This window comes from Cimex lectularius, unplaced genomic scaffold (genome assembly GCF_000648675.2).
Source record: "Cimex lectularius strain Harlan isolate CLEC.00 unplaced genomic scaffold, Clec_2.1 scaffold172, whole genome shotgun sequence".
In the NCBI taxonomy this organism is placed as follows: Eukaryota; Metazoa; Arthropoda; class Insecta; order Hemiptera; family Cimicidae; genus Cimex; species Cimex lectularius.
The window spans coordinates 835,065-846,705 of NW_019392796.1; the positions used below are offsets into that span (position 1 = coordinate 835,065).

The following is an 11,641-nucleotide window of genomic DNA, read 5'->3' on the forward strand; positions in this document are numbered from 1 at the left end:
TTTTCAGAATACGTTCGCCGAGGCACCGCACTCGTTGTCGGAATTCCGCGCAATATATCGCAACATGCGTTCGCTAATTAGATTTTCCACCTTCGTTGCTGTGCTCACGACATGTAAGTTTTTCTTTTCGACTGCTTTTTAGTTCGTATCAGATAATGTTCTCTGTATTTCAAACGTCAGGTTTGGCACTCAACTGTTACCAATGTAATGACGATAATAACTGCGGGGATTCGATGTCACCTAACGTGAAAGTCAGAGAATGTCCGACATCCCTATCAGAATACAGTGCTACGCGATTCTTAGGAGAGCCGGTTAAGGCTAAGGACGGGAAGGATGAGATTTTCTGCTTCAAACTTACAGCATCAGTTAGTAAGTAAACCTTTCATCTAACTCTACATAAAACTGTAATGTCATTTACCAAAATGTAAATTGAACACTTCATTAATGTATAATTTGACATGTCCATGTATATGTCTATTTCTTCCATTCATATATTTCTATTCATACAGGTTGTTTCTTTATGAGTATATATGTACATTAATATTAATATCCAGAAGTTACACTGCGCAAGCTTTTTAATTATGTACATAATGTGGGCAGTTTAATGGCCCACAAACGGCTGAGGTCATCGCCGGCCCTTTGCGTGTTTTTACTTATTTTTCTGGTCTTTCATCTTTATTTTGCAGTATGCACCCATTTGAGCGCTCTTCGACTGACTCTACGTTTATATAAGAACTAAGTTAATATTTAATAATAGTATATTCAATATCGGTATTCACGATATTTGAAGAAGAAGAAGAAGAAGAAAAATAACTTTATCTGGGACTGGTGTCCCCTAAGAATAATATCCATGGAATAAATAAAGGAAGTTCCTTCTATGAAATTAAAAGTAAAATGAGATAGAAATTTTGGCACAATGTATACCAGTAAGGCAGGCCAGAAGAGAAAATTACGAGAATATTAATCAAAAGTAACAAATGTTAACGTTAGGTCTCTGCTTGGAGGGAGAGAAGGTGTTTATACAGGTGGGATTTAAAGGAGGAAAAGGAGGCAGCATGAATAGAAAGGGGAAGGGAGTTCCAGGGGTTTAGTGGCTCGAGTTAGAAAGGATCTTTCGAAGATATGGGTTGTATGTTGTGGAAGGATAAGGTCGAAGGGGATGAGCGGGTGTTACGAGTGTGATGTGTGGAGTTGAATTGGAGGGATTGGGTGATGTAAGGAGGACGACGAGTGTGGGTGGACTGGAAAAGAAAGGAACCTAGGAAATACTGTGCACGGAAGTGGAAGAGCCAGGAAAATTGGGAATACAACCCCGACACCCTGGACCCCGTGGGGTGCCGAACACGAACCTTACGCAACAATTCATAATACGCTTCAATCGCGCGTTCTCCCCTCCGAGAGACCACCGTTTGCCACACAGACTCGAAGAAGGTAAGTATAAGGGAAGATACAAGGAGTTTCGGGGTGGAGAAAGGTAAGAGAAGCCAGGACCGACGAAACAGGCTGAGGGAGGCAATACAATGGCGGGAAATTTGGGAAATGTGAGGATGCCAGGAAAGGTTTTGGTCAAAGACTACTCCTAGGTTTTTAACCAAGGGGCAGAAGGGAATGGGATGGTTATTTAGCATGAGAGGTGGGATGCTGGGGAGGGAATTGAGGAGTTGCCTGGACCCGATAATTATGGCGGTGGATTTGGACGGATTGAGGACTAAGGAATTTTTATGTGCCCGTTCGTTGATGGAGTTTAAGTCTTTTTGGGTCTTGAGAATGGCTGAGTATATTTGGAAGTCATCAGCACATTGGTTACAGTACTGGATGGAGTCGGGCAGGTCGTTGATATAAATGAAAAATAGGATAGGAGAGATGCCTTGGGGCACCCCAGATTTTAGTGGGAGGAATGAGGAGGTAAGGCCATTGGGAAGGGAGACTGCTTGTGGCGATTGGTAAGGTAGGAGTGGAACCATCGGATGGTGCTGGCGAGAAGGAAAAAGATTCGAGTTTAGAGAGGAGGGAAAAGGGAGGGACAGAATCGAAGGCTTTGGAAAAATCAAAAAGGACAAGTATAGTAACTTTCCGTTGGTCCATTGCTAAGTGGAGGTCACTGGTAATTTTTATTAGTGCTGAATGGGTGGAATAGCCTTGGCGGAAGCCAGATTGGAGGGGATTGGGAAGATGGGGCTGTTCAAGATGCCTGGAGACTTGTGCTTGGACTAATCTTTCTAGGGGCTTGGACAGGTTTGAGAACAACCATAGGAGCCGTGTGGAACTACGACGACGACGGGTGGTATAGTGTGGTTTGAGACTCGATACCCCGAAACGGCTCACCTCGTGTTCTCATTCACGGCCCTTATTCTCAATCCGACTTCCTTCATTCTATCCTGTGACCCCTCCTAACCATTGGTTGCAAGAGGGGTATCCGGGCACAAAATAAAGGTGCAGCCCAGAGGGCGTGGCAACCTCTCTAAAGCACAAGCTGTACTCTTGTCGGCCTAGGGTCGGCATGGGCGGCGGGTGCCTTAGCAGAGTCACACGAGGGCCAGTGCACTAGATCCTGTCTGCATAGACGGGGGAGGGTGTATGGCCGTCAGTACCACGGGGTAACTAAACAGTCCAAATTCAGCCCTAGTTACACTGGGAATGGATGCGTGGCGGGAACTTAGACAGAGACTGTCTTCCATCTGTGACCTTCGTGAAGCTTGCGTATGGCCAGCTTAATTACTCCCCGGCCTCACGGGAGACGTTGCGACCGGACGACAGCGAGAAAGCGTTGAGGAAGCGATGTTCATGCTGAATAGTCACTCGAATACGTCAGTAAGCGAACGGAAACGGGTAGTGAATCGGTGTCTCGGACTGTGCATTGTTGTGCGTATGACCGGCGTGGTACCCTTGGAGAAGCGAAGGATCGGACCACCTAGGCTGTCATAAAATGGTAGCCTTTATATATACTTCACCACAAACGTAGGGGGTCTGGTCTAGTCCTCGGAGCGGGGTCGAACCCCTCCACTCGCACTAATAACTACTTTTACTCTACAGATATTACCCACTCCCCCAAGAGTACTTGACTTTCCTCTGAGCGGGGTTAAAATCCTTTCACGCTAATAAATTACATTCATTCTAGTAAATTAACATTAACATGACACAACACAAACAATATACATTTAAAAATCCCTGTAGCCCTTAGGCACCTGAACAGTGATCTATGCCCGCTGCCTTTCTCCTAGACGACGCACAGGTCCGACAATGCATTAAGTAGTGCCTATAAAATCTTTATTATTAAATTTATTTTCTTTGTATTACTGTTTTTAAAGTTCTATTTATCACTATCACTTCTTTACTAGCATCATCACTAGCTTTATTATAACTTTATCTTTAAATCATAAATAATATTAAATTAGAAACCCATTGTTTTACCCTATTATATGCTTTCACCACGTAATTAGAAATTTTTTCCATTATTTCTGAATAATAGCTCATCCAACTTAGCAGGAAATATACAACTGAACCTATCGAAACGATCGAACTTAAAGTTATTGGGTTAGAAATACATGTTTATTAACTATATTCACTGCGTTATAAATGAGCAATAATGTGTCTCCATTAAGCGAGATTAGTTAGAAAATGATATTAAAACGATGATTCGATAAAACCAATTGATTTTTTTTAATTGACTAGGAATGAGTACATTGTTGTCACTGAATTGTCTGAGTCATTGTTGACACAATTGGACTGATGTAAGGTGGTTTCTAAACGTTTCTTCTAAGACAATAAAGACAATATAGCGCAATTGTTTTTGTATCAGTAGCACTCAAATCGCAAGAATTAAATTAAATTGATATTAATAAGAATATTTAAAGATAAGAATGTGTATCGAATTAAAAAGTAAAAGGAAATTCATTCTTTATCTTTGGCTGTGACATTTCTCCGAATTTGGATTTATATGAGGCCAATGGTCGTAATTGACAATATAAGCCTGGAGGTATTAGTTGAATTTGGTAAGTGTGGTCAATATAAATTTTTATCGATTGTTGATTGGAATTTTTTAATTTGCTACATCTTAACTGACGTTTTTAAATGTTTCTTAAGTGTAGAAGAGGGTTCTTAGTTTAGTGAACTATAACTCAGAGCTAAACTTTTGTTTGTCTTTATTTATTTAAATTTATTGCAATAACGTTCGCGTTTTACACGACTTCAATTGGTAGAATTTGGAATTTTTTCCGATTCCTACTATTATAATTAGCTGGGGGGCTGCGGTAGCCGAGTGGTTAAGGCGTCAGACTCTCGGCTAGTAGATCCCGCTGTCGTGGGTTCGATCCCCTCCGTCCCCTCTGGACTTTTTCTGACGACTAAGGTGGCCGCAATTGAAAGAAATTGACAGGCACTCGTCAATGGAAGGTGCGGGATCAGATCTCAGCGACTCTGAATTTGTTCTCAATCCCCTTCAAAAATGAGTTTTTTTCGATGGTAGAACACCGGCACACCGGGGGCTCATTCACACTTGTGTTGCGAGCCCCCCCCCCCCCCAAAAAAAAAAATGGAGCCAGGGATAAAGTACAATAAGCTGTACAGCTGCAGTGCTCAGGAGGGAACTACTCCAGTTCCTGGTATCCATTGAAAAAAAAAATTATAATTATCTTGTTTCCGTCCATTTTGGTGTGCATATCCTCGCTGTTTTGGTCTGTCAGACAGGTATCGGTTTCTCTCCATCTTCAGCGCTAGGTCTGTGCCTATTGATAATTTTGTCCTTTTTTCATGTTTCTAAATACACATAAAAAACATAAAATTTTAAAACCATTATACCTATGATTATATATTTTCTCATTTCAGATAACGTACCATCCAATATCACCGTTAGAGACTGCTTTCCGAACATTAACTGTTCGACGATCTTCAGTAACCTGCAGAAAAATTACAAAGGGTACTCTGCAACATGCCGTACGTGCAATTATAACTTGTGCAACGGTTCCTCGAGCATCTTGGCGACCAGCTTTTCCATTTTTTCAACATTTCTAATATCGTCTTACTATTTCTCGTAATTTTTTTTTAAACCGTAACATAAGCATTCGACGGCCGGATGGACAACCGTTTAATTTCGATATAAGTGCTATTTATAATTATTAATATGTAATTTATTTTTGTACTGTTGTTCTTTTATTTAATTGTGCTAATACAAATTTTTTTAAGTATCACTGTTCATTATTTCTTTGACGCATCTTTTAAAGAAATGTTCCTGTAAAAATTTAAGCTTAGTTATAAAAATTTAAGAGTAAGTTGTATATTGAAAATAAGAAATCTTATAAACCCCTTAAAAAAATTGCCTTTTGATTGTTTTTCGATAATAATAAAAATGATAATAGCTATGAAACAACTCAACTGAAACTTCACTAGGGTTTAAAAGCCAAAAGTCTACAAGTAACTCCAAAATCCGGCTATCCGTAAATAAGACTCTTTTTTCATTTCTATGAAATATTGTTCATGACATTAAATCTTTTTTAAAAAAGATATGTTTTTGGCCTACACTATTAGAACCGTTTTTTTCATATTTGTTCTCCTTTAAAACGATCCAGTATCAACTGATCCGAAAATCCTAGATAATAAACCAAATCGAATGATACATAATAATCTTGGAATATATGCGCAACAAAGGCAGAAAACTACACATAAAAATCATTATGTAACTTTACTTAATGTTTTATATTGCTTCCTAGGGCACATTGTGAAGAAAAAATGAACATTAATTGATAATCTAATGATATTTAACCTTAAATTGCATGCATAACCAAGGCAGAAAACCAAATTAAAAAATAACTATATCCGGCCTACTAGGGAAAAATTGGATCCATTGATAAAAACTCTCGATCCCATATGTATTGTAATATGTTTTGATCATCACCCAAAAAAGTATCATTGAAATGGATGATACGGATGTGGCCTCCCCTTATAAGATTAGAATATGAAGTGTTCTGACTAACGCTGATTCCCATTGAGATACAATCATTATCAAGGATTTCTTTTTACAAAAAATCTAACATTGACACATATACCCGCGAATAAACAACTGAAATATTATTTTCACTTATCAATCAAATGCTCAATTCAAAATGTTAGATCGTTTACGTAACTGCAACAATTAATAAATAATTTGTTTGATTTAAGGTAACGTTATTACTTAATATGAAAATGGAAATTGTATTGTATAAATGCCTGACAGGAATAAGACTAATAATAATTATAAATAATTAATTAATAATTGTGTCTCCTGGAGCAGAAAAGAACCACAGTATCTTTCGCTTGTCGTAAGAGGCGACTAAAAGAGTTACTGCCGTTGCGCCTTAACTTATCCTTCCTGTATCCAAAAATCCTTTTGCTTTTCTACCAGATCAAAAGCATAAATGGCTTGTTACCCTAATTGGTGTGTACGAGACGAAATAATTATTCAATGCGATCGCCCGAGGAGGTCTTTGCCTGCAGAGCTGGTCCTAGTGGTAGCGCGGTGACAGAGGACACATTTGAGCAACTAATGGCGGGTGAATCAGCGCGATCCTGGACCCTCTAACGTAAAGCGCTATACCACCGGAAACGAGCACGCAACATCGTATCCGGCCCTAAGAAATTGGTATAAAATTACCGGCCTTGCTAGGATGGGAAAATTTCCCGCGTGAAATAGGAACCGGAGACCAAATGATAAGCCAAAAGGATGAAATGGTCAAGAGCTATGAACTTAACTGCAATCAATTATCAGGCAACCAAAATGAAAACAGACCTAACCTCAAAGATAGGTCATAATATTATGACATAATATCATGCCTAACATCTCAGTGTCAGCGCAGACTTTCGGGCCAAATAGGAGTTATTTTATCAATAGCCTAAATAGATCAAGTAAGAAAGAGAGAAGTGGTATTAACTATTGCTGATTCGGTCTGAAATGGTTAATGACCAACGAACTGATGAACAGGAAGTATAATTCAAACAAGTGCTCCCGCCACACATATATAGTTTACTCCAGGATGAAAGGAAAACAGACTATTTGGTGAAATAGTTGACATTGCTCTAAAGTATGAAGGCATTGACTTAACCAAACGGCCAAGACTTAAAAAGTCCCTTACAATAAAGAAGCCCTCAATGCTGTTAAGATTGCAAAGAAATTATTGTACCAAGAGAGTAGAAAAAATACCTATTTTTGCTTAACATTGGGTATATTATCGTGCTTATGCCGTACTGAGATAAATGATTGAGTGAAGATTGCGGATAACAGGGTCAGCGTGCCTGAAATAGAAGCTAGTATAACCGTTCCAAAATGGAAACGTAAAGTTTACCTTACGGATAAATCACCAACAGAAGAAGTTCGGGATGGTACCTGTCTAAAAAACGAATAATAGTCCTCGTTAAAGCTTAACTTGACTGATACAGTAACATATATTCTTCCTAGTGGTAAAAAAAGTTGTAATCCACCCCTACCAAAGAATTTTTTCTAAATAGACTAGAATATTGACAATCTTGTGTAAGGTATTGGTTGAAATGAAAAAGTGTCACGAGCGGGATTCGAACCCACGACCTTCGGCTCAATACGCCGCTGCTCTACCACTTGAGCTTTCGTGACTTCGATTCAGTCGGACACCAACCCCCCTATCACCACCTACCTTTCGAATTTTCCCTCCTTTTTGCCATTTTTCAACTTTCCTTTTTGCTTCTTCATTTCAACCAATGCCTTACATAAGGTCAAGATTAATAAAATGAAAGAAGTTATTTGATCAATCGGACCACGAAATATAATGGATTTAATAGTGATACTATAATATTTTATTGAAGAAGCATTTTACATTTTCGGTACATTACAAGTAAACAAACACCGAAACATCCATAGTCCTTGGACCCTCTACCAGAGCCGGTATACAAACATACAGAAATAAATCCATATATAAAAATTTTTAGTTAATAATATATAGTAAATAATCCATTATACGAAACTAATTAAGATATACTTGAAGAGTTTATTTTGAGCCTTCTGTGAGGAGATCGATGATCGCTAAATTAATGCCACAAAAACATACACATATTTATCACCGTTCATTTATTTATATTAAGAATTCAATTATGTTTTATGCATATTTGTGTTTTACACGAAAAAAGAACAGATTATTTGATTTTTAAATGTGCTGACAGATTTTTATAAACATTTTATTAATTTTACAATTTATTCGCACATTTTTATAAAAATAATGACTGAAATTTAGGAAAATGATAAATTTATTAAATTATGGAGTATTTTGTGATAAACATGAACAAAATTAAAAACGCTTTAAGTGTAAACAATTTTCTTGCAATTTGTACACTTCCTCGTCTTATTAAATTTTTATCTTAATAGCTAGTAGTATTTGTGATAAGAGCCCCCTATGTCTCCTCTTTGTGATAATTCAATTCCCAATTAACAAATCAATTTTTTTATTTCTTTGTCAACAAAATCAAGTTCCATTATTGCATTGTAAAAAAAATTATTTCAGCGATTCCGTGTAGAGTTGAAAAATGAGGTCACCGATTAAACAAGACTCCAAGTTAGTCAACTGTCTCGACAACGACAACATATTGACCCGGTTCTAAGGAAGATGAGTAGTTACACCGATTTTTTTCACATCCCATTTATTGAGATGGAATTTCATACTTGAGGAAACAGACTCTTGACTTTCTATTTACTAGGGTGCGGTGGACAAACAAATTCCGCTTCAGACCATAGCGTTGGAAAAAACCACTTTTATTTATAGAAATGTAAAAACATTTACAGACATTCAATGACAACGAAGGAAATGCCAGAAAGTACTGAGTTAAACAAACTGCAATAGACAATATGACATTATTTCTGTAATGAACTATGAAACGTGTGGTGGTTAGTGACCATTAATCAATTTATTCAGAAATCGTGAGATGGGTCTGGTGTGATGTAGGTTTCAGAAAAACATTTTCTTTATCGAGCCAACGTTTCGATCTTTATTGAGATCATCTTCAGGGCTCAAAGTGTTTGTCTTCTGTGTAATTGTGCCATTCTTGCGTGTCGTGTTGGGAGTGCCCGCACTTCGGCACTATCACAAGGATTTGATATTACACCATTTAATTTAGGGATGCCTTTTAAAGAAAAAAATAGTTGTGCTAAATCGGCAGTTAATAGCAACTGGAAAAGGGTAATAGTGAACAAGATAAAATATATCTCTTGATAAAAAATAAGCATTTTTAACAGTACAATACCATTGTTTGTTATGGGGCGCAGATCTGGGGCTTCTTAAATATAAAGGAAGTAGAGACGATTCAAAAATATTTTATGAAAAAGTTGTTTTACCTTCCCACTAACACTCCAGACTGCATGATTTATATTGAGACTTCAATCACTCCGCTTTATATTCATACAATGACCCTGCATTTACAGAACATTAGCAAGATCTTAGATAACCCCCAAGTAGATTAACACATTTCCTAGCCAATAACAAATAACAAAAGAAATATCATGGTTTAAACATCTGTCGGAAATAGGAAGGCATTATAGTATTGAAATAAATAGAAGCACTCTAATGACGCTAGAGGCGCAACTAAGGAATGATATAGTGACTAGGGCTAGGGATAATGTTTACCATAGATCATATGCAAGTTTATACTTAGACCAAGGTGACCATTATATAAATTTTTTAAAAATATTTATGGCAATTCATTACTGCTTAGTGCGAGGGGAGAACTCCTGCAACTGAACTGCCAGCGTTGGAGGAGCGATTTAAATTTTACTTGCTCAATGTGCAATCTCAATGTTCCAAAGGACACTGTGCACTTTTTGGGTAAATGTCCAGTGCTAGGTGAGTTCAGGAAAATATATTTAGGGAAACCACAATTAGATACAACCGAGGTAGTAAATATCCTTAATGGCGGAATTTATTTGGTTCATACAATAAAATTTCTCGCACGATGATATATAATTCCAAATTTCAATTATTAAAAAAGTTTAAAAAAATTTAAAAAAAATTAAAAATAAAAATAAAATAAAATAAAAAATTATTAAAGATATAATTGATTTAGTAATTTAGCAGCAACTCGACAGACGGTCTCTGCCATTGTCATTCATGCTTTGAAATATATATCATGTTAAAAAAATATTTATTGTACCATAAAGCATATTATAATTAATTATGGTTTTTAGTTGAGATAAAACGTACCGTAACATTACCACTTGAGCTATCGTGACGGAAAATTCAAAAGGTGGGGTTGAGATGGGAAGTTTAGTGTCTGAGTGGATCGAGGTCACAATAGCTCAAGTGGTAGAGTAGCGGCGTATCAAGCCGAAGGTCGTGGGTTCAAATCCCGCTCATGCCATTGACTTTTTTATCTCAACTAAAAACCATAATTAATTATAATATATTAATTGGTCAAGCGGACCACGAAATTAGTGAATATAAAGCATATTATTCATTCATTCAATGATCGATGGAAATAAAAACTGAATACGGGTCTATAATGAAAGGTGATGAAAATGATTCTGAAAGAATAAACGACCCCTACTTCATATTTTATAGTTTATCTATAGTTTAGATAATCACTACATGAACGAATGAAATAACAAGTATGTTTATGCTTTATAACTGGGATGAAATAGGAAATCTGAAATCGATGTGATCACTGGTCTAAATGTTACTTTTTTGGTTTTGTTTAATTTTGTTGCAATAAGCTTATTTTATTTTACATTACCAATGATTTACAAATGAACCCTACTGCTTAGCATCCTAACAGAAAAGAGGATACATCATCTTGGAAATGGATCCTCAATGAGTCCAAAACATTCATACCACAGGAATGAAGCACGTGAAGAAATTCATAGAAGCACCATATGCAAAACATAGAAAGGAATTACTGGAAGGCAACCGCGACCCATCCAGGATTCTGGTTGGTCATTGCCACTTAAGAAAGCACATGCACCGTATAGGAGTACAAACAGAAGAAACATTGTGCAGATACTGCCAGGAAGAGGAGACGGCAGAACATATTTTACGATTTTGTGAAGGTCTATGTAGGTGTAAGTTCCAATTAGGACAAGAAAAGCCGCATGCAAGGTCCTACACTAAGGAGCCTGATTAACAACCTGAAGCTGGCCAGCGAGTTTTTTATAACCCGTTATAGAAAAGCAAGGGAGCACAGTAGATCTATTTAGGTCGAGGTGCAGAAGCCCTTCTGGCCGCCTCTTTTATTCCTAGCTCTATCCCTATGCTTTATTTAAATCACTGGGATGAAATAGGAAATCTGAAATCGATGGGATCACTGATCTAAATGTTACTTTTTTGGGGTTTTGTTTAAATTTGTTGTAATAAGATGTATTTATTTTACATTACTCCACGCACAAGAACCAACTCTGTGCGACTCTCCTTTAAAATTTCCGCCCTCACCATCACTGAACTACGTTGAAAAGGTGGCTTTGGGAAAAATTACAGGCTTTTTACCTTTCATTTCGCCTTCTCCACACTCTTTCACGCCCATCTGGAGATCGTAGAGCAAATCTACATTCGTCTTTAAAAAATACAGCAGACCAATCGTTCAAAGATCAATGGCTGTGTTCTCGAGCAAATGCAACCCATGCAACTCTATGTTCTGGTCAATTCTGGTCCTCTTATGTGGCTAA

General features: G+C 37.3%; 1 protein-coding gene across 1 annotated transcript; it reads left to right on the plus strand.

Annotated features, from left to right (window-relative positions):
• On the plus strand, positions 1-5,185 carry LOC106665006. The gene is made up of 3 exons (XM_014391124.2): positions 1-113; positions 181-369; positions 4,825-5,185. Exons 1-3 carry the CDS (start codon positions 65-67, stop codon positions 5,031-5,033), a joined length of 447 nt encoding a protein of 148 aa, XP_014246610.1. The 5' UTR covers positions 1-64; the 3' UTR covers positions 5,034-5,185.
• Positions 5,186-11,641: the final 6,456 nt, after the last annotated feature.

Coding starts and splice junctions, on each gene's coding strand:
- LOC106665006 (XM_014391124.2), top strand. CDS start 65: ATGCGTTCGCTAATTAGATTTTCCACCTTCGTTGCTGTGCTCACGACA. Junction 114..180: donor CGTTGCTGTGCTCACGACAT/GTAAGTTTTTCT, acceptor TTCAAACGTCAG/GTTTGGCACTCAACTGTTAC. Junction 370..4,824: donor CAAACTTACAGCATCAGTTA/GTAAGTAAACCT, acceptor TTCTCATTTCAG/ATAACGTACCATCCAATATC.